General features: G+C 42.4%; 1 protein-coding gene across 4 annotated transcripts in view; it reads left to right on the top strand.

Annotated features, from left to right (window-relative positions):
• Positions 1-21,498, top strand: part of SPG11 (SPG11 vesicle trafficking associated, spatacsin) — a 75,749-nt gene that overhangs the window by 53,252 nt on the left and 999 nt on the right. For 3 of the 4 annotated variants that reach the window (XM_045524297.2, XM_010965249.3, XM_045524296.2), the window contains 12 exons: positions 7,979-8,141; positions 10,279-10,493; positions 10,950-11,700; positions 13,654-13,793; positions 14,700-14,898; positions 15,310-15,447; positions 16,997-17,130; positions 17,883-17,990; positions 19,475-19,643; positions 20,128-20,216; positions 20,363-20,518; positions 21,228-21,379. In XM_045524297.2, the coding sequence (XP_045380253.2) occupies positions 7,979-8,141; positions 10,279-10,493; positions 10,950-11,700; positions 13,654-13,793; positions 14,700-14,898; positions 15,310-15,447; positions 16,997-17,130; positions 17,883-17,990; positions 19,475-19,643; positions 20,128-20,216; positions 20,363-20,518; positions 21,228-21,379 (2,414 nt within the window). Of the gene's footprint in view, positions 1-7,978; positions 8,142-10,278; positions 10,494-10,949; positions 11,701-13,653; positions 13,794-14,699; positions 14,899-15,309; positions 15,448-16,996; positions 17,131-17,882; positions 17,991-19,275; positions 19,344-19,474; positions 19,644-20,127; positions 20,217-20,362; positions 20,519-21,227; positions 21,380-21,498 lie in introns of those variants that run through there. The other variant, XM_074366032.1, reaches the window with a different exon arrangement.

The raw sequence follows: 21,498 nt of genomic DNA, 5'->3' as shown, positions 1-21,498 counted from the left end.
ATGAAGGAAATAGAGGATGATACAAAGAAATGGAAAGATACCTTGTGCTCTTGTATTGAAAGAATCAACACTATCAAAATGACTGTACTACCCAGAGCTATCTACAGATCCAGTGCAACCCGTGCCAAAATACTGACGACATTCTTCACAGAACTAGAACAAACAATTCCAAAATTTATATGGAACCATAAAAGAACCCGAAATGCCAAAGCAATCTTTTGTAGATTTTTTTTCCTCTTTCTTCGTTTTGTTCTCTTTTCTTATGGTTTGATGACTAGAGAAGTTCCTTTAACATTTTTTGTAAAGCTGGTTTGGTGGTGCTGAATTCTTTTACCTTTTGTTTATCTGTGAAACTTTTGATTTGTCCATCAAATTTGAAAGGGAGTCTTGCAGGATAGAATATTCTTGGTTGTAAGATTTTCCTTTCATCACTTGAGTTATATTGTGCCACTCCCTTCTGGCCCATAGAGTTTCTGCTGAAAAATCAGCTGATAACTTTATGGGAGTTCCCTTGTCTGTTATTTGTTGCTTTTCTCTTACTAATTTTAATATTTTCTCCTTATCCTTAATTTTTGTCAATTTGATTACTATGTGCCTTGGTGTGTTCCTCTTCAGGTTGATCCTGTGTGGAACTTCTGCACTTCCTGGACTTAGGTGACTGTTTCCTTTCCCAAGTTAGGAAAGTGTTTAGTTATTATCTCTTCAAAACTTTTCTCAGGTGCTTTATCTCTTCTCTTTCTGAGACCCCTATAATGTGAATATTAGTGCGTTTCTTGTTTTCCCAGAGTTTTCTTAAACTATCCTCATTTCTTTTCCTTCTTTTTTCTTTTTTCTGTTCTGCAGTAGTGATTTCCGTTAATCTGTCCTCTAGCTCACCGATCCATTCTTCTGCCTCATTTAGTCAATTTTTTGTTCCTTCTAACGTGTTATTCATTTCAGTGATTTTATTCTCAACTGTTTGGGTATTCTTTATCTTTTCCAACTCTTTGCTGTGCATCTTTACCCCTCTTGAGTTCTCTGAACATCTTCGCCATCATTACTCTAAACTCTTTCTCGGATAGATTGCCTGTATCCTCATCGCTTTTTTTTTTTCTGGGATTTTATCTTGTGCCTTGGCATGGGAGATATTCCTCTGCTGCCTCATATTGTCCATCTTTCTATTTGTATTTTTAGGTAGGTTATGTTTCTTGACCTTGGAGAGGTAGCCCTCTGTAGGAGATGTCCTGTGTGTCCCAGCAGCACACTCCTCTCTTGTCACTGAAGGGCCAGGGTCCAGCCAGTTCCAGAGTAGAGTCTTGCCTGTGTTTGTGAATTCCTTCCATAAACTTTGGCATTGTTGTTTTCTTATTTCTGGTATCTGCCTCCTGGTGGATGAGGCTGGAGTAGAGGCTTCTGCAGGTTTCCTGGCAGGAAGAGTTGGTGCCTGCCCACTGCTGGGTGGAGCTTGGTCTTGGTCCTCTGGTGGGTAGAGCCATGTCTAGGGATGTGTCTAGAGGCATTTATGGCTCAGGAAGTCTGCTGATGGGTGGGGCTGCATTCTCACCAGTATGTTGTTTGGCCTGAAGCTTCCCAACACTTAAGCCTCAGGTGTTGGGTTTGGCTAGATCTTGGTGCTAATAATCCAATCAAGATGTCATCCTCCAGGAAAGCTCATGTAGGTGAACACTCCTGGAGTGTCCATCACCAGCTTTTATATCACCAGAGTGAGCCGCAGCCATCCCCTACTTCCCCAGGAGACCTTTTAAAACCAACAAGTAGATCTGGCCCAGGTTCCTATGAAATCACTGCCTCTGCCCTTGGACCTGGTGCATGTGAGGTTCTGTGTACACTTCCCAAGAAAATGAAGTCTCTGTTAACCCCAGTCCCATGAGGCTCCTGGAGTTAAGTCCCACTGGCCTTCAAAACCAGATGTCCTGGGGCCTCCTCCTCCCAATGCCTGAACCCCATGCTGGGGAGCCTGATGTAGGGCTCAGAACTCTTACTCCTGTGGGAGGGTCCCTGTGACTTAATTATTCTTCAGCTTGTGGGTCACCCAACTGGGGGTATGGGGCCCAATTATATCATGAGCATGCCCCTCCTACCATCCCATTATGGTTCCTCTTTATGTTTCCAGTTGAAGATCTTTTTTTTTTTTTTTTTTTTTTTTTTTTTTTTTTTTTTTTTGGCTAGGTTCCAGTCTTTTTTTTTGCCAAGGAGTTTAGCAGTCAGTTGTGGTTTTCTTGTAGTCATGAGGAGAGGTGAGCTCATGTTCCTGCTACTCCATCTTGACCAGCTCTATGTAAAGTCTGTTCAGATTTGTTCGCAGCTTAACATATAATCTCTCCTGGAAGATATCCCATATGAATTTGAAAGAATATGTTTTCTATTGTTACTGGGTAGTGTTCTATATATGCCTATTAGATCTAATTGGTTTATTGTGTGAAGTCTTCTATTTCTTTACTTATCTCCTGTCAGCTTATTCTATCTGTTATTGTGAGTGGAGTACAGGCATACCTCAGAGATATTGCAAGTTCAGTTCCAGACCACAATAAAGTGAATATTGCAATAATGTGAGTCACATGCATTTTTTGGTTTCCCAGTGCATATAAAAGGTATAGTTACACTATACTATAGTCTGTTAAGTGTGCAATAGCATTGTGTCTGAAACAAATATACATACCTTAATTTAAAACTCTTTATTGCTAAAAAATACAAACCATTATTACTCAGCCTTCAGTGAGTAATAATCTTTTTGCAATAGTAACATCAAAGATCACTGGTCCCAGAGCACCATAACAAATATAAAAATAAGGAAAAGTTTTGACATAGTATTTGAATAGAATTACCACAATGACAAAGACAAAAAATTTGTTTAAAAAAACAGTATTTGCAAAGCACAGTAAAGCAAAGTGCAGTAAATGAAGTATGCCTGTATTGAAGTCTCCAGCTATTGTATATTGCATTTCTCTCTTCAATGCCATCAGTTTTTGCTTCATATATTTTGATGGTCTGTCATTAGGTGTGTAAATGTTTATAATTGTTATGTTTTCTTGCTGTCCTGAAACTTTTATTAATAGATAACGTCCTTTGTCTTTTGTAACCTTTTTTGATTTAGTCTATTTTGTCTGATATTAGTATAGCCACTTCTGCTCTGTTTTGGTTACTATTTGCATGGAATACCTTTTCCCATCTTTTCACTTTCAAACTTTTTAAGTATTTGAATCTCAAGTTAAGTCTCTTGTAGACAGCATATAGTTGGACTGTGTTTTGTTTTGTTTTTTTTTTTTTTGCCAGTCTCTGTCTTTTAACTGGAGAGTTTAATCCATTTATATTTGATGTAATTTCTGATTAAAGAGAGATTTACTTCTGTCATTGTGCTATTTTTTTCTATAGGCCTTATGCTTTATTGTCTCTCATGTCCTGCTTTACTGCCTCTTGTATTTGATTTTTTTTTTGTATTAAAATGTTTAAATTCCTTTCTCATTTCAATCTGTCTGTTCTATAGCTGTTTTCTTTGTGGTTACTGTGGGAATTATACATAGCATCTCAAAGTTATAACACTGTAATTTGAATTTGTGCCAGCTTAACTTCAAAACATACAAAAACTGCTGCATTACAGCACTTTCCTCACATCTTCTGGTTGTTGATGTCACAAAATTACATCTTTTTACATTATATGTCCCAAAGTATAAAATAATAATTCTTTTCAATGTGTTAGTCTCTTAAATCATGAAGAAAATAAGATTAGGGGTTACAGATCAAAGTTGCAGTAATTAGATTTTACACTAATGTTCTTTTTTCTTTAAATGTGTTGGTTTCTTAAATCATATAGAAAACAAAGAACTATTGCTACAGTAATACCAACATCTATACTTGCCCATGTATTTACCTTTATTGAGCTCTTTATTCCTCTATGTGGCTTTTAGGTACTTCCTAGTGTCATTTTTATTTTACCTTGTAGGACTTCCTTGAACATTGTTTGTAGGGCAAGTGTAGTGGTCCTCAAATCCCTCAGCTTTTGTTTACCTGGGAATATTTTAATTTTTTAGCACTTAATTTTTGTTTCACTTTTGATGGACAGTTTTGCCAGATATAAGATTGTTGGTTGACAGTTTCTTCTTTGAGCACTTTGAATATATTGACCCACTGTCTTCCGGCTTCCAAAGTTTCTGATGAGAAATCTGGTGATAATCTTATTGATAATCAGTTGCTTGTGTGTGATCAGTTGCTTCTCTCTCATTGCTTTCAATATTTTTGTGTCTTTTGAAAATTTGATTATATCTCAGTGTTTGTCTCTTTGAGTTCATCTTGGAGTTTGTTGAGCTTCTTGGATGTTTATATTCATAGTTTTCATCAAATTTAGGACATTTTCAGCATAATTTCTTCAAATAGTCTCTCAACTCTTTTTTCTCTCTCTTCTCTAGTACTCATGATACATACGTTGGTCCACTTGATGATGCCCCACAGGTCCTAAAAGAAATCTGTTTGATTTTCTTCAGTCTTTTTCTTTCTTTCTCAGACTTGATAATATCTTCAAGTTCACTGATTATTTCTTCTGTCTACTAAAATCTGCCTTTGAATCCTTTTAGTGAATTTTTCATTTCAATTATTGTACTTTTCAGCTTGTTTGTTTCTTTTTAGGTTTTCTGTTTCTTTATTGATATTTTCATTTATTCATCCATTGTTTTCTTCACTTCCTACACATCTTCCTTAGTTCTTTGAGCATCTTTAATAAAACAGTTGTTTTAAAGTCTTTGATATATCTGCCATTAGCTCTTTTACAGGGACAGTTTCTGCTGATTTTTTCCCCCTTTGGATGGACCATACCTTCCAGTTTCTTTGTATGTCTTGTGATTTTTTGTTGAATGCTGGACATTTGAATCTAAAAATATGGTAACTTTGGAAATCAGGTTCTCACTCTTCCCAGGATTTGCTATTTTTGTTATTATTTTAGTTTATTATTTTTTGTTTTTGATTGTTGTAGGCTGTCTTTGTGCCAAGGATTAGCCTGAGCTGCAAACTTAAGGACTTCTCAGGTCTTTTCTGAGAGTTTTCCTGGGCATGCAGAGTCATTTTCTAAGTTTCATTGTCTATCCATTTGGTCTTTGATGTCCTAGTCTTTAATATCTGACTCCCAAAAGGGGAAAAAGAAAAAATGAATAGGGAAAGAAAAGGGTATCAGTCCTTCAAATCCCCTGAAAGTCACTTCAGGTAGAGGGGGAAGGGCTTGCAACAATGGGGGAGGTGATGTAACAATGGCTGCCTGCCTCTTTCTGTGGTCAGAAGCAGCAAACAGATTTCTGATATTTGAAGGATCCAGTGTCCTTTTTGTCACCTCCCCCTTCTCCTTACCCACTCTGCAAGATGTGTACAAGCTGCTCAAGGAACATTGCAAGCTGCCTGCCGCGTGGCTAGGAGTGAGAGCTGGATAGCTGCTACTGTGCTAAGGAATGAAATGGATGAAAATTATATGCAATTTACCTTCCAAGTCCCCCTCTGGAAGTTGCAAGCCTTCAATAGACTCCAGAGTTCCAAAATAGTTACATGTTGGACAGATTCTGCCAGCACAGTAGTTGTCTATCTCTGGGCATCTCTAGAGTGACAGAATCCTGGTGATTTCTACTCTGCAATATTCTGCCTTCCTCCTGCCCTCATCACACACGCACACTTTTTTTTTTTTAAAGGAATTTATTTGTTAGAGCAGTTTTAGTTCACAACAAAATGGAAAAGAAGGTACACATATTTCCCGTGTACCCTCTGCCCACACACATGCATAGCCTCCCCCATTATCATCACTCACCAAATGATCCACTTGTCACAAAGGATGAATCTACACTGACACATCATAATCACTTGCTGACACATCATAATCACTCGAAGTCCATGGTTTACCTTGGGTTTCACTCTTGGTGGTGTACGTTATTTGGGTATGTATTTGGACAAATGTATAGTGACGTATATCCATTATTATAATATACAAAGTACTTTCACTGTCCTAAAAATCCTCTGTGCTCCACCTAATCATCCCTCCCTGCCCCCAGCCCTTGGTAACCACTGATCTTTTTACTATCTCAGTAGTTTTGCCTTTTCCAGAATGGTAAATTGTAATCATACACAACGTGTAGACTTTTGAGATTGGCTTCTTTCACTTAGTAATATGCATTTAAGTTTCTTTTCTTTTTCATGGCTTAATAGCTCATTTCTTTTTAGTGCTGAATAATATACTACATTGTCTGGATGCACCACCATCTGTTTATCCATTCACCCTCTGAAAGACATCTTGGTTGCTTCCAAGTTTTGGCAATTATGAATAAAGCTGCTCTAAACATCCGTGTGCAGGTTTTTGTATGGACATAAGTTTTAAGCTCATTTGGGTGAATACCAAGGAGTATTGGATCATATGTTTAGTTTTATAAGAAACACCAAACTGTCTTCCAAAGTGGCTGTACTATTTTGCATTCCCACTAGCAATGAATGAGAGTTTCTGTGGCTCCACATCCTTGGCAGCCTTTGGTGTTGTCAGAGTTCCAGATTTTGGCCATTCTAATTGGTATATTGTGGTATGTCATTGTTGCCATAATTTCTATTTCTTTGATAACATATGGTGTGGATCTTCTTTTCATATCCTTATTTGCCATCTGTATAGGTTTTTTGTTTTTTTTTTTTTACTTTTTTTTTTACTTTTTTTTGGTGGAGGGGAGGGAGGTAATTAGGTTTATTTTATTTTTTAGAGGAGGTACAGTGGATTGAACCCAGGACCTCATGCGTGCTAAGCGTGCACTCTACCATTTGATCTATACCCTCCCCTCCTCTGTATATGTTCTTTGGTAAGATTTCTTTTAATGTCTTGGGCCTATTTTTTTAATAGAGTTGTTTGTTTCCTTACTGTTTAGTTTTAAGAGTTCTTTATGTATTCTGGATAGCAGTCCTTTATCAAATGTGTCTTTTGCAAATATTTTCTCCCAGTCTGTGGCTTGTCTTCTGATTCTCTTGATATTGTCTTTTGTAGGGCAGAAGTTTTTAATTTTAATGAAGTCTAGCTTATCAGTTATTTTTTTCATGGATTCTGTCTTTGGTATTTTCTCTAAAAGGGCATCACCATAGCCAGGGTCATCTAAGATTCCTCCTATGTTATCTCCTATGAGTTTTACAGTTTTTCATGTACATTTAGGTCCTCCCCGGTATCTTCTTATTCTTTCCTGACTGGCCCTGTTCCAGATGCCTGCCAAGGGGCAGTATAGGTGCTCCATCCTTGCCACAGCTCTTTACTTCCATGTATTTTTTCTCTCAACTAGTTCCATCATCTGCCTGCTGTAGACCCTCTTCTCAGAGCAGTAGAGGTAAACAAGTAAATAAAGACTAAGAACTAATGCTCTGATTACAGCTTTATGCAACTGCTTCTTGGGGTCATCTTCCTATTAGTATTTTTAGCATTTGGTTGAAATGACATAAATTCTGGCTTACTAATGGGATCCTTCTTTAATGATGGTATAAACTACAAGCAAACTAATAGAACCAGCTCAGCAATGTTAAGCAAGTCTTTTTAAGAGATTTCAAATCTTCTGGACTCTGGGGTGGGCCTAGGCCCCTCTTTAAAGAAGCTGCTAAGTGAAACATGTCTGGCTAATTACACAGCAACTCACAGGACTGTTAGTTTGGCAGTTACTAACTTGAGAGTATTTGCATTGGTTTACTGCATAGTTAGCATTCAGTCTTTAGGTCTCTTTTCCATTTTTGACTTTCACACACACGGCTCTCTACACCAGGACATGTCTCTGAGAGACAAGCTACAAAGCTGCCAAGGAGGACTTCCTTTTGCTGCTCCTATGAGCTGCAGTGCCAATTCCTGCTGCTTGGAAAGGACCTGAATAAGCATCCTCCTTTGTGACAGGAGATGCCTTGGATGATACTGTGGCTTTCTTAGACATTCCCAAGTTTGGAGGTTTTGATTTGCTGTTGCTGTAAAGCCGCTTTCCCTGACCCTGTCTTTTTCTCGTAGCTTGATACGGCAGCCACAAGGGTCCACGCGGTCATCCCTGCCCCATGGCTGAAGGAGCAGGTGTGTTTTCTTTTGAAGCTTATGCTGCAGCAGTGCAGGACCCAGTATGAGCTGGGGAAGCTTTTACAGCTGTTTGTGGGAATAGAGCATCTCTTCTCTGATGGTAAGACAATTCTTACAGTTAAGTGACTGTTAAGAAGTTAGCTTATTAATCTTGAAAATAGTTTAGAAGATCATTCAGGAAATTAAAATGCATATGATATGTAACATTACATTTACAGCCCAGAATGGGGTGTGAGAAGGTTACAGGAAACTTCAATCATGGTTAAAGCATTTAAGACATCACACAACAGGACAAAACACAAGTAATACAACTGTCTGCTCAGTCTAAGCAAATAGCCACGTTTACCCCTGGCATTACCCTGTCACTCTCATTCTTTTCTCTGACAGGTAACCCTAACGTATCATCATTGCTCAAGATCACAAACCTGTTTTCAGAACTGCCTAATTCCTTTTTAAAGTTTCAGAGACAAATTGTGCCTATTTTTTGCAGATTCCTACAGACGTGGGCAGTCTTTAAGCTTGCTGCTGATTGAGCAGGATTGCTTTACCCTCTTTTCTACTCGTTTGATAATTTCAAATTTTTGTTGAGTGATAATGTTATTCTTTTACTGTAGATTCTGGCATTTTCACTACCAGGGTTATTTTATCACATTAAAACTCACAGATGTTCAGCTGGAGAGCTCAAATTTGCACAGAGCAGTGACAGAGTGCTGGGCTCTGTGCCAGTTTTATAGGCTGTGGGCTGATGACTAGAAGGAAAGGGGGCTGTTTCCAAAATGTAGTGTATATAAGCTGGTACTGGTCAGTTACCATGTAAAGCAAACAGTAGATCTTCTTAATGTAAAATGTTTTCATTGATCTGTGGTAACTTTAATTTTTTTCAGAAATAAATTTCATGCTTTCTTGCTAGAATTACTCTATCCTTAAATTACAGATTGTCTACATTGTTAACCATTACTATAATGCTTTTATTCATATAATTAAATTATTTTATTTTTATGGAATATTTGTATGTATATACTGTATACGTGCTTAGAGAAAATAAATGTTTTTTTTTAAACCTATGTTTTATATGGTGCCAGCAAAGAAATCTAGCATGCCCATACTGGTGTTACTGTGCTGAGTGTCTCACTGTCCTTGGAAATACCGGAATCAGATCACAGCCCAGCAGGTGGCATTGGGAGCAGACTTCTAGAGAATGTTTTCCATGCCCCCCCTTTGTGGTCGGGCACACGTAGGCCCCACACGTACTATTTGAGAGTAGGAGCAAACCCAGCCACATAAATTGTTGGCAGAGAATTCCTAATGTTACTGAGAATAAGAATTCCTTGAAGAGACAAATACTGTGTAATTCCACTTATATGAACATATATAACAAAACAGAAACAGACTTAGATCCCGAGAGCGAACTGGCTGGTGGCCGCAGGGCGAGGCAGGGGCAGGCAAAATAAGTGAAGGGGATTAAGAGGTACTGACTCCAGTTATACAGTAAGTCAGTCGTGGGGATGTAATGTACAGCATAGAGAGTATAGTCAGTAAAATTGTAATGACTTTGTATGGTGACAGATGGTAACTAGACATATGGTGATCATTTTGAAATGTATAAGAATATTGAATCACTATGTTATACACCTGAAACTAATATAATACCCTAAGTCAATTATACTTCAAATTTAAAAAAAGAATTTCCCGGGGACATCAGGAAACGCTCAGCTAGGTCTCCCTGGGTTTAGTTAGACAGGTGTCTGGCGGAGTAAGAGCTCCTCCATTCTGAATACCAGGTGCCGTGTTAGAGCTTTGGCTCTTGACCAGCTGCAAGTTTCAGCTGTCCTATAGGTTCTGTGTCTTGATCCACACCAAGCCTGCGTTGAGTGAACGATTGTACAAATTTATTCAAGGTAGGAGAATAATCTGGGAAAAGATAGAACTAACCTGAATGAATGGCTAAGTCTTCCAAAGGTTAATTGAGTTGCTCCTCCGTGGTAGGCCATCAACGTCCGCCCTGTATATAAAGCCAGACACATAGGCAGAGTCCTTGTGCTCATCTCTGATCTGTCAATTTTTACTCTATAAGAGCCTTTGGCTTCCTCTGCTAGCCAACTAGAGTAGAAAAATACGTTTTTGTTTCCCTTTAGCCACATTATTATGTTAAACCTACATAGTCTCCCATGATATTTAGTTACCCTGTAACAGTATTTTACTGATTATATGTTTATATCTGCTGCTCTTTGGCGCAGGTCCAGATGTAAAGAAGCTATGTGTCCTTAGCCAGATTTTGAAGGATACATCCATAGACATTAATCGTGTAATTATTACCAGCTACAGCCTTGAGAATTTTCAGCATGAATGTAGATCAATTTTGGAAAAACTGGAGACAGAAGGACAGTTTGCTTTGGCCAGGAGGGTAGCAGAACTCGCCGAACTACCTGTGGACAACTTGGTTATTGAAGAGGTATCATCAGTCTTTTAAGTTATTTAAAATCTTAGCTTTTTGACTCAGTATTAAACTGAGAATCAAACGAGATATGTGATTTAATAGAGAGATGAGGCTTTTTCACTTCTGACACACAATTTACTTTCAGAAATGGATGAGCCTAGAATGCCCGTTTTTGAAAAGTGTTTGCTTTAAATATAAGGTTAACTTGTAGGACATGCTACAACTATTTTACTTGAAATAGAATCAAATATAAGGGGGCTTCGTCTTGAACCTCGTTCAATTAGATGAATTTAGAATTGTTTTTCATACCTTAACTTTTCCAGATAACATGTCCAGGATCATCTGTAACCAAGTCCCATGTTCTCTGACTTGATTTGGGTTTTAACAAGCATGATACACTTAGGGAGCATTAGCATCTATGGTACTTCTTTATCCAAGAAAGGCTAAAATTTGCTTTGTTAAATTTCACAGATAACACAGGAAATGCAGACCTTAAAACACGTTGACCAGTGGTCCCTGAAACAAGCAAGAATTGACTTCTGGAAAAAATGTCATGAGAATTTTAAGAAAAATTGCATTTCAAGCAAAGCAGCATCTTCCTTTTTCTCAGCCCAGGCTCTGAAGGCACGTGAGTGCCCCACTGAGGAGGGATGGAGCTGCGCTGAGGAGCGCCATCTGCTGCTCACCCTGACGGGACACTGGCTTGCCCAGGAGGACCTGGTGCCGCTGGAGGAGCTGGAGGAGCTGGAGAAGCAGATCTGGCTCTGCCGCATCACCCAGCACACCCTCAGGGGAAACCAGCAGGAAATAGAGCCCAGGTGTTCTCAACAGATGTCAACTAGTGGTGAACTTACCTTTGATAGTTTAGCCAGAGAGTTTTCATTTTCTAAGTTGGCTGCTCTGAACACATCAAAATACTTAGAACTTAATGGCCTTCCTTCCAAAGACAATTGTGAGAACAGACTAGATTGGAAGGAGCAAGAGTCCCTAAACTTTTTGATTGGGCGCCTGCTGGATGATGGCTGTGTGCATGAAGCAAGTAGAGTGTGCCGCTATTTTCATTTCTACAACCAGGATGTCGCCGTGGTACTGCACTGCAGAGCGCTGGCTTCAGGGGAGGCTAGTGTGGATGACCTGCACCCAGAGATCCATGCCCTCCTGCGAAGTGCTGAGCTGCCTGAGGAGGAAGAACCTGGCTTTCCTCTCAGGAAAGTCCAAAGCAGTAAGTGAAGGAGATCAGACTGCCCTGAGTCCTGTGAGGTGCTGTTGGCGTTCTCTCCAGGAAGAAAGGGGGAAATAGAACTGCCTCTGTCCACAGATATGACTGCCTCCATAGAAAATCCCAAGGAATCTATAAGAAAATTCCTAGGATAAGCGAGTTTAGTGAGGTCACAGGATTCATCAGGTTAACATTAAAAAAAATCAGTCATATTATATGTGATCAATGTACAATTGGAAACATGATTATTTGTATAGAATAAATTTCAGTGAACTAGTGACAAGTCAGATAGATCCCCTCTAATTTTGCTGCATAGCTAGTTAAAAGACATAGGTGCTTCTACTTCAGCGACTAGCTAATTACCTAGTTCATGGATTGCCCTTAACTTAGTGTAACTTGTGTACCAAAAGGGCAAAACTAACATCGTGCACTTTCCTGAGTGCTTGCCTCTAGGGCCAGCTTACTGCCCTCTTGGGATTAGAGCACCTGATCTGAAAAGAAGGTCCCTCTCTGAGTTTTGGCTCTTGCTGGCTGCAGACTCTCCCACCACAGCCAAGGGGTTGCTCAGGAGCCAGGACCAGAGAGAATGGGCAGTAGGACTTTCTTTTCTGCTCCTTGAGCCTGTGCCAGGGGACGTGTCCTGGAGCCCGCTCTCTCTCTGTGAGCCTTAGTGCTTGGTTCTGGGTTTCAGGTGGCATTGCATTCAGTCTGGACTTTACTAGATGAGAAGAAATGGTGACGTAGGTCATCAGTCCCCCTGCTTCTTGTTTACTTTTCAGAATCGTCGCATAGCGCTGCGTGCACTGTGTCCAGGTTTTATATTGAGTTCAGTGGGTGAGACCTAGAACTGGAAACCCCAGTGAAAGATTTTAAGGAGGGGAATAACATGATCTGAGTTGCTTTTTATTTTTTTTTCTTTAAAGCATATTTTTTAAGGAGTTATATCTTAAATGCAAAAGTATTACATGCTTAATGTAACAAACCACACAGTATAGAAGTGCATAAAGTAATAAATGAAAGTTATTTACCCATTCAACACCACCCCCACCAGATTCCCCAGAATAACACCTTTTACTTGCTTGGTGTGCATTATTTTCCATGTGTGGCTTTGCACATGCGCACACACACACAATATTTATTTATTTTCTATGAAAATGCAATTATTTTTTTCTACATTTTTTCCTGTCAGTACACATAGATTGATCTAATTGTTTTAATGGATGCAAAGTATTCCACGGTAGGAATGTACTATGATTTTTTTGAAACAATGATTTACTGATACTACACATTTAAATTTTTTTCAATTTTGTTCTTGCTATTGGAAACAATGCTATATAAATAATTCTTTTCTACTTTTATTCCCTAAAAGAAACCCTTTATCTAATTAAGAAAGTTTTGTTTTAGGCTAAGAGTTTTTTTAAAAATCAGAATGGATTTGAAGTTTACTATGCCTTTAAGATATCGATCCAGATGATCCTGCAAAGACTGGAAGATTGAGTTGAGGGAGAGGGGAGGCTGGCAGCAGGAGACAGTAACAGCCTATTAGATGCAGGCATAAAGGTTGGAACTAAGGCAGTGATCGAGAGGTGTTCTGGAGGTAGAGTCAGGTAGGCCTGGTGACTTATTGGACATAAGGGGAAGTTGGGAGGGATGGAGTGTTGGGGAGAGCCTAGCAGGCATCATGGGTGACGATCTCTAGAGTGTTCAGTTAGGTGGCTTTGAGTCCTTTGTAGCCCATGAGGCCTTTGGAAGTATCTCAGGCTGGGAAATCCTGGAAGAAGGCAATGAAAGACGTTTAAGTGGGTATGAGCCCTGTCAGAAGTGGTCCCAGACCCAGGGGGAGTCACTGGGGTGCAGTGAGGGAAGCTGTGAGCCAAGATATAGAGTCATGGGGGGCTGGGGAGAGGTCTTAACTTACTAGCTTCGAGCCTCCCTCCAACCTCAATTTGCTTCCAGCATCAAGTTTGGATAGTCAGTCATTTGTGATGCTGCCCCCCATTGATGAAGTGGTGTCTAATCTGGAAACTCTGACAAGCAGATGCCTCCATGGGAAGAATTATTGCCGGCAGGTCCTCTGTCTGTATGAACTTGCCAAGGTACGTGCCAAAGGGTGGGGTCTCTACAGGAAGTTTCCTCTGAGAGGGAGGGAAGTGGGACTTTGGAGATAGATTTTGGACGTTGCCTTCAGATTATAGTCATGACCTGGGAGTGGAGCTCTTCTCAGGTTGTTGGTCCCGGTAAATCCATCCCTGAGGAATAGCCAGGAGTCTGTCAGGCCAAGGGCCAGGGCAGTTTGAGTTCTGGCTGCGGCTCACCCAGCCAGAAGCTAGGGCAGGACTAGCTTCTTCTCACTTCTCTCGGCCCCTATTCTTGATCTGTAAATGACTTGATGAGGGTCCCCTCCAGCCCTAAAATATCTTAGGTTTCCCATATGGCACTTTCGATGTGGAAAAGAGCCCAAAATAAGTTTTAAAATGAAATTAACTGGAATGTAATGACTATAAAGACACGCGCCAGAGCAGTCAGGAATCGTTTGTGGCTTTGTGCTGACTGAGGGAGAGCAGGAGTCGACTCCCAGGGTGGTGGGCGAGCACGAGGGAGGGCAAGCCGAGCACCAACAGCCCCACTTTGCACGAGCCTCGGAGGCTTCTTTGGAAATTAAGGGTTTCCCGCTGCCATGGGAACAGTGAAGAAGGGGCTCTGCCTTTTACTCGATTTTCTCAGGTTTCATAACATTTGAAATGCTCAGTGTTCAATGAGAGATTAACCTGATGCTTTCTGAAGACAAGCCTTTCTCTTGCTAGGATTCAGCTCATTGGCGAAGCAGTAAAAAGGGCTAGAAAACAATGTGTGCTTCTTCTTAGGTTCCTGCTCAGGGTGAGGGATCTTTAAGCTCAGAAAACAATGGTGCCTGTCCACATCAGATTTCAGGAAGGGCTGTCTTCTGCTGGCTTTTTCCTGGCTCTTTATGATGGCTTGGATTGGCTTTGCCTTCCTCTCAGGAGCTGGGCTGTTCCTACACAGATGTCGCCGCTCAGGATGGCGAGGCCATGCTCCGGGCAATCTTGGCTTCTCAGCAGCCCGACCGATGCAGGCGAGCCCAAGCCTTCATCAGCACCCAGGGCCTCAAGCCAGACACAGTGGCTGAACTAGTGGCTGAAGAGGTGACCCGGGAGCTGCTGACCCCATCAGAGGGAACAGGTACCCTATCCTCCAGATCTCCCCAGCCTTTCAGACCACATTCTCAAGTTCCCAGCATCAAGGATTTGACGTTATGCTCATACACATACATCTTGTATGTTGGTCCTTTCAAGTTGCCAGATTGTACTTGGAAGAGGAAAACACATTGTTCTTGTTACTTTTTGTGTATTGTTTTATGATTATATTTAGAGTAGCTGTGCCTTTCTCTGAGCTGATGAACTCCTGCTGCCTGTTAGACGGCAGCTCAGCCCAGGTATGTGAGCCCAGCAAGAGGAGAGCTGCCCAGGAGCTCCTTCGGCGTAGCCTCCTGGTGCCGGGCCTGGGCAGAGGGGGCCCCTGGCCTGGGGTGCTTCTGTTTCTCCCACCTCTCTCAAGGTGAGATAGCACCTTTCTCCACATCTTTCTGTACAGGACATAAGCTGATGTTCATTCCAGCAGAGGAAAGCCAGACATTTCTTCAGCTGACCGCTTTGTGTCAAGACCGCACCTTGGTAGGCATGAAGTTGCTGGATAAGATTTCCTCTGTTCCCCACGGAGAATTGTCTTGCAGTAAGTTCTTGGCCATTTTCTGACATGTTTCGGGCTCAAGCAGGTCTCCAAGAAGTCTGGGATTAAGTCTTTTCACAACTCGGTTTGGATCTTTGTTCCTTCTCTGGATCCCTGCTCCTCCTAGATTGTTTCTAGGTTCTCAGTAGAAAGCCGTAGTTCGCTGAAGCAGATTAGAGCCTGCTCGCTCTTTAGTGTCTAGTTCAGTGTACACGGTAGCATGTGTTCCTCTCATCTTTTTCCATGCAAGTCTGTAGGTTTTTATTTTTCAAAAATGGCCTTGTACTGCAGATACTGTTTATAATTATGAATATGCTGCCAGTATCTTTTCATGACATTGAATATTCTTCTATATCATTTTTAATGGTTACACAGTATTTCTCTTATATGTAATTTTAAAAAGTATACACTATTGTAGGACCTTTAGATTGCTTCCGATTTTATGCTGTTTTAAACACTGTGACAGACATGCTTATAGGCAAATATATGTGCCCATCCATGATTATTTCCCTAAGATAAATTCCTGATTCAGTAGTATGCCCATTTTTAAAACTTTATATATATATATTACCAAATTTTACCTCAGGGAAAAAAAATTCACTTCTCACTCCCTCTTAAGCAGTGTGTGAAAATATCATTTCCTGGAACCCGTTATACTCTGCAAATTCAATAGATGCAAAAAAGGCATTTTACTAATACTTAGTGAACAAAAATGAGGATTTTTAAGGGGTTGAACAGTTTTATTTTTCAAACAGCCTTCTGCCTCTTAGTCTGGTTCAGCAGTGTCTACTGAGCACCAGCTGTGTGCCGGGTACTCTAAAACCAGGGACACGGTGAGCAAGCTAAGCAGTAGCCCGGGTGTAATACACAGCGAGAACCAGACTGATAGGGTCGAGGAGTGTTTGGGGAGGAAATGTGCAAACCAAGGCCTGAAGGAGTAGTGGTCAGTAGGTTTGGAGAGGGCCCCACAGGTACAGAGGCCCAGAGGGCACCGCATATATTAAGGCTGAGAACCGTTTTTCTATCTTCCAACACTGCAAATATTTTTCCATTTTGCCTTTTAGTTGTGCTCACAGTGATTGTATGTAGTAGTTTTAAATTTCTATGTAGTCAGATCTTAATCTAGAAAGCCAGGAGAAGTACAGAGCATCAAATAGCACTTGATCCGGCCCTAAGACTCTCCACTGATAGAGAATGCCCTCGGACCCGTGTTGGCAGGTACTTCATCAGTTCGTCTGCAGAAAGTTTCTCCATCATTAGAAAGCAAGGGTTACTTGTTCTTTTGGGGGCCTTTTGCAAATGTGGTCACTATATGTGGACTGTCTTTGAGAAGGGAGTTAATCCCTGTGCCGTCACTGAGAGAATAATTGAATTCATCGGGGGGCTGTCCCAGAGCTAGAGCTGGTGAGGTCAGGGATCTGAGAGCCCTGGTGGGAGAGCCCTCTCCAGACAGGCCCTGACTGTACCAGGCCCCTTCACCCTCCTGCTGGGCACAAAGCTAGTAGGTGGCTGGGGTTGACAGTCCTGTCTCACCAGTGCCCAACCTACCCAGCCACAGAGCTGCTGATCCTGGCTCATCACTGCTTCACACTGACGTGCCACATGGAGGGCATCATCCGAGTCCTGCAGGCCGCCCGGCTGCTCACAGACAACCACTTGGCCCCCAATGAGGAGTACGGGCTGGTGGTAAGTCACCCCCTCACCCCAACCCCTCATTCTGAGGAAACCTTTGATAGAGCAGATGGGCTGGAGACCAGATCAGAGCTGACGTGGTCTTAGAGAATTTGCCCATCTGGATACCACTACCTATTTGGTAGCTGGCTGGGCAGCTCAACCCTCTGCTCTAGGTTGACTTGTCAGAGTCAGAGATTGCTCCAAAGTAGCAGAAGTCAGGAGGAACCCTGCTGTTCCAGGACTGTCATACCCCCTTGCTGGGGCAGTTAGCTTTTCTAAAGGGCTAAGACAGCAGTCTTTCCTCCCAAAACAAGGTTCAGACCTGCTTCTTATATCTGAATTGAAATAAACTGACAACTTAAGCCTCCTGTACCTCCCCAAATTCTCTCGGCTTGAAACTAACCCCACATGGCTGAGCAAGCCACTGGGCGCTGTAATAGGGAGTGGTGGGGGGAGGAAGCGTGCCTGCCCAGGAGGGTGGCACTTCAGCACTTGGTAGTCACGTTTAGAGACAACAGAGGAGGAAGCAGCCATCAGTGGCCCAGGGATTAGCATTCCTGAATCCTCCAGAGAAGGCCCTCTGTTGGGTACCTGGGATGGGAGGGAGACAGGCAAGGAGGAAAGGAGTGAAGCATGGCAGCATGGCCATTAGCCCTTCACCCCCCTGGAGCTTAGCACTTGAAAGCAACCAAACTGTTGAGGGTAATGGTCTGGCTCAGGGAACTGTGAGTGATGCTGATGCCAACTGCCCTCTCCCATTGCAGGTGCGTCTCCTCACTGGCATTGGAAGGTACAATGAGATGACATACATATTTGATTTGCTGCATAAAAAGCACTATTTTGAAGTGCTGATGAGGAAGAAGTTGGATCCGGTAGGTGTACAGTAGCGTTGAGCTCCAGTATGACACACAGTACTGACACTCAGGAGTCTCAGGTTTCCTCAGAAATGGTCCCAGTGAGGGTGGACCCCTGGGATATGGAGGGAGAGAATTAGGGACCTCCCTAGGACACATTCTGTAACCAGTTGCTTAAGGTTACAGAGCTCAGACAAGGTCACAATTTATGCTGACATATGCTAAATAATAAAGAAAGTGAGCTCCTGCACCTCCACCTCAGTCTCTGTTGCCTGCCTTACTGTCTCAGGGCTGCTTTGGCAATGGCAGAAACCCTTCCTGAGAGCCATGTGGAAATGGACTGACCAGCTTGTAAGGCTGTATCTGAGGGCTTCTGGACTGGAGAGGTTTCAGGGGACCATGAAGAAGTGTATTGCCAACCCCTGTTCAGAAGGGGATGCCAAGGCATAGGCCTGGAAAGCTGTGGAGCTGTTTATGATGACAACCAGGAAGGAGGCTGGGAAGCAAAGGCCTGACTTGCCGTCCCTGGGTGCTCGTCTGTCCTTAGCATACTGTGTGACACCAGAGCCTCTGTTTCCAAGTTATCACTGGCTGATTCATTGCTTCAGCCCATTTCACTGTAAAGATTTAAAAACTGAAGTGCACTTTTAGCTTCTGGGAACTTGCGCCTAGCCAAGCAGGATTAAGAGACAAAGCAGAAAAACTCCCCAATCCCGGGCTGGTTTTAGGACAGACCAGTCCGATTATAAGGAGAGAAGCAAGTCCTGGACATAGGACCTTTAGGATTTTTAAAATTGTTTTTTGAGGCATTTTTGTTTCTTCATTTAAACATTCTTTTAATAACTTTGTTTCTAATTACAAAAGTAATGCATATTCAATGTTAAGACACTTGGAAAACAGAACACCACAGAAAAAAAGTCCTGTGTGTCTGGCCACCATCTGGAGACAGCCACTGCTAACAGTTCAGCATAGGCCCTTTCTTTGCACACATACCCACAAATATATATGCATCCACACTTACATATTTTTAACAAACTTCTACCATGCTGTGCAGATAGGAAATAGCCTGCTTCTCACTAATAATAAGCATGAATATTTCTCAAATCAACATTGGTCTTAATGGCTACATGGTGTTCTCTTAGATCATATTCTGGACACCTGGATTATTTCTAATTGTTTGCTATTAAATATCCTTGTTACATCCATCTTAGCACCTTTCTCTGCTTTAGGGATCGAATCCTAGAAGTGGAATTGTTAGAATAATGCGTCTGTGCACATTTTTAAGGCTTTTCCCTTCTGACAGGTGTTACCATTCACACTCCTACCAGCAGAAGGATGTGCCCGTTTCCTTATACTCAGGATAGCATAAACGTTTGTATTCATTTTTGCTTATTTTTTCCTTTTCCTTGGGAGTTTTTGAGGAACAGAATCAGAGGACTCCAGCAATCCTGGCTAACTCTCTGGTTGAGACCTTGGTATGTCCCTTTCTTTTTTCTGGACAGAGCGGTACCCTCAAGACGGCCCTACTGGACTACATCAAACGCTGCCGCCCCGGGGACAGTGAGAAGCACAACATGATTGCCCTGTGCTTCAGCATGTGCCGGGAGATCGGGGAGAACCATGAGGCAGCCGCCTGCATCCAACTGAAGTTGATTGAGTCTCAGCCCTGGGGTGAGCAGAGGTCACACCAGGACCCCTGGGGCAGTGCTGCTGGCCAGAGAAGGTTCTTAGGGCTAAGGAGGGCAGCAGCCCATGAGACTAATACCCACCTCAGCTTCTGACATTCAGTGGGGCCCCAGCGGGGCAGACAGGAGGTGAAAGGGGCCTTGGAAGGCATCTACCTCTCTTGTGCATCCAGGGGTGTCATCTGTTAGGAACCAACGTGTATGTTGATGCCGTGAAAGCCTGCCTTGATGTTTCAGAGAGAAACGAGCTAGATGGGGTAGTGAATCCTACTCCAGAGTTGTGTGTACTTTTGGCCCAGTAGCCTTTACCTCAGTGAGACATGCCTGCCTCCCTGGGTACATGAGCTGGATGAGCTGGGAGGTTTCTACAGTCTAGCCCATCACTCAGTGGGATGGGAGTGAGTAGCCAGCTTTGGGTGAGTCATGGGTGAGTCAGACACACTAAGCAAGTTTCCTTTACTCTCCTGCAGAGGACAGCCTCAAGGACGGGCATCAGCTGAAGCAGCTGCTGCTGAAGGCCCTGACGCTGATGCTGGATGCAGCAGAGAGTTATGCCAAGGTAACTGTGAGAGTCCTATTCCAGACTGGCCTTGGGGCTTGGTGTCTGCAGTAGGAATAACTTAATTTTGTTCTGATGCTGGAGGGTTTACAGAGATGATGGCAACAAAATCTTTACCTGTGCCTACCTCCGCCCTCATCCCTCAGGACTCCTGTGTGCGACAGGCCCTGCACTGTCACCGGCTCACCAAGTTGATAACACTGCAGATTCACTTTCTGAACACTGGCCAGAACACGATGCTCATCAACCTGGGCCGCCACAGGCTGATGGACTGTATCTTGGCCCTTCCTCGGTTCTACCAGGTGAGGAAGAAAAGCTAGCCAGTGCTGCCAGCATCCTCTCTCCTGCTGTCCCTCTCATGGGACTGAGAGGCTGAATAACTTGCCTAAGGTCTCAGGGCTAATGACAGAACAGTCCAGTCTGGCTCTCCTAACTTGGCTGATACACCAAACTGCCTTTTCAGGGTAGTATTTACCAGCGTCCTGTTCAGGCGGTGGCTAGAGAACAGAGACAGTACTGTCTCCTTTCCCCACATTGTTAGGCCAGCAGAGAAACAGACACCTTTGCACTTAGACAGCTGAGGTTCAGGCGAACATCCCTACTGGAGGCCCTGCGAGCGTCTTTTAGATCCAACGTTCCTGGAGGGGTCAGCACACTGAGTCAGGACTTCTGGGCCGCTCGTTCTAGCCCTTTAACGAGGAGGGATGGTTACCAGGGAATCAGCCCTTCCACTGTTCCTCAGAGCTGAGTTAGTGGGAAAAATACTCTTCCTCAGTAGTTCTTTTAACCCTTTGTGAGGAAAACTAAAAACACTGAAGGAAGGTGTTTGGTGTTTAAGAGGAGGGGAGATATCAGACTAACACCAACCCTGATACACAGAGGCTTTTAACATGATTGGTAATGATCACATTCACTCGCATGAGTATACAGTATTCAGTTTTCCAGAACAGTTTGCCTTCAGTTTTTCATCAGATAAACTCTAATGGTGTCCTTCCCCTTCATCCTTTTAAGGCTTCTATTGTGGCTGAGGCCTATGACTTTGTTCCTGATTGGGCTGAAATTCTATACCAACAAGTGATTCTTAAAGGAGACTTTAACTACCTGGAAGAATTTAAGCAACAAAGGTTATTGAGATCCAGTATATTTGAAGAGATTTCAATAAAGTAAGTATTAAAATGCCTCTGCTTTGAGCTGAGGCATGGGCAAGAATTTTATGGCTAAGTATAACATGCCTATAGGTACCCTTCTGCTTGAGGTGGCAAAGAGATGTCAAAGAGATGTC

This window comes from Camelus bactrianus, chromosome 6 (genome assembly GCF_048773025.1).
Source record: "Camelus bactrianus isolate YW-2024 breed Bactrian camel chromosome 6, ASM4877302v1, whole genome shotgun sequence".
NCBI classification, from domain to species: Eukaryota; Metazoa; Chordata; class Mammalia; order Artiodactyla; family Camelidae; genus Camelus; species Camelus bactrianus.
This window is presented reverse-complemented; position numbering and strand designations above follow the sequence as displayed.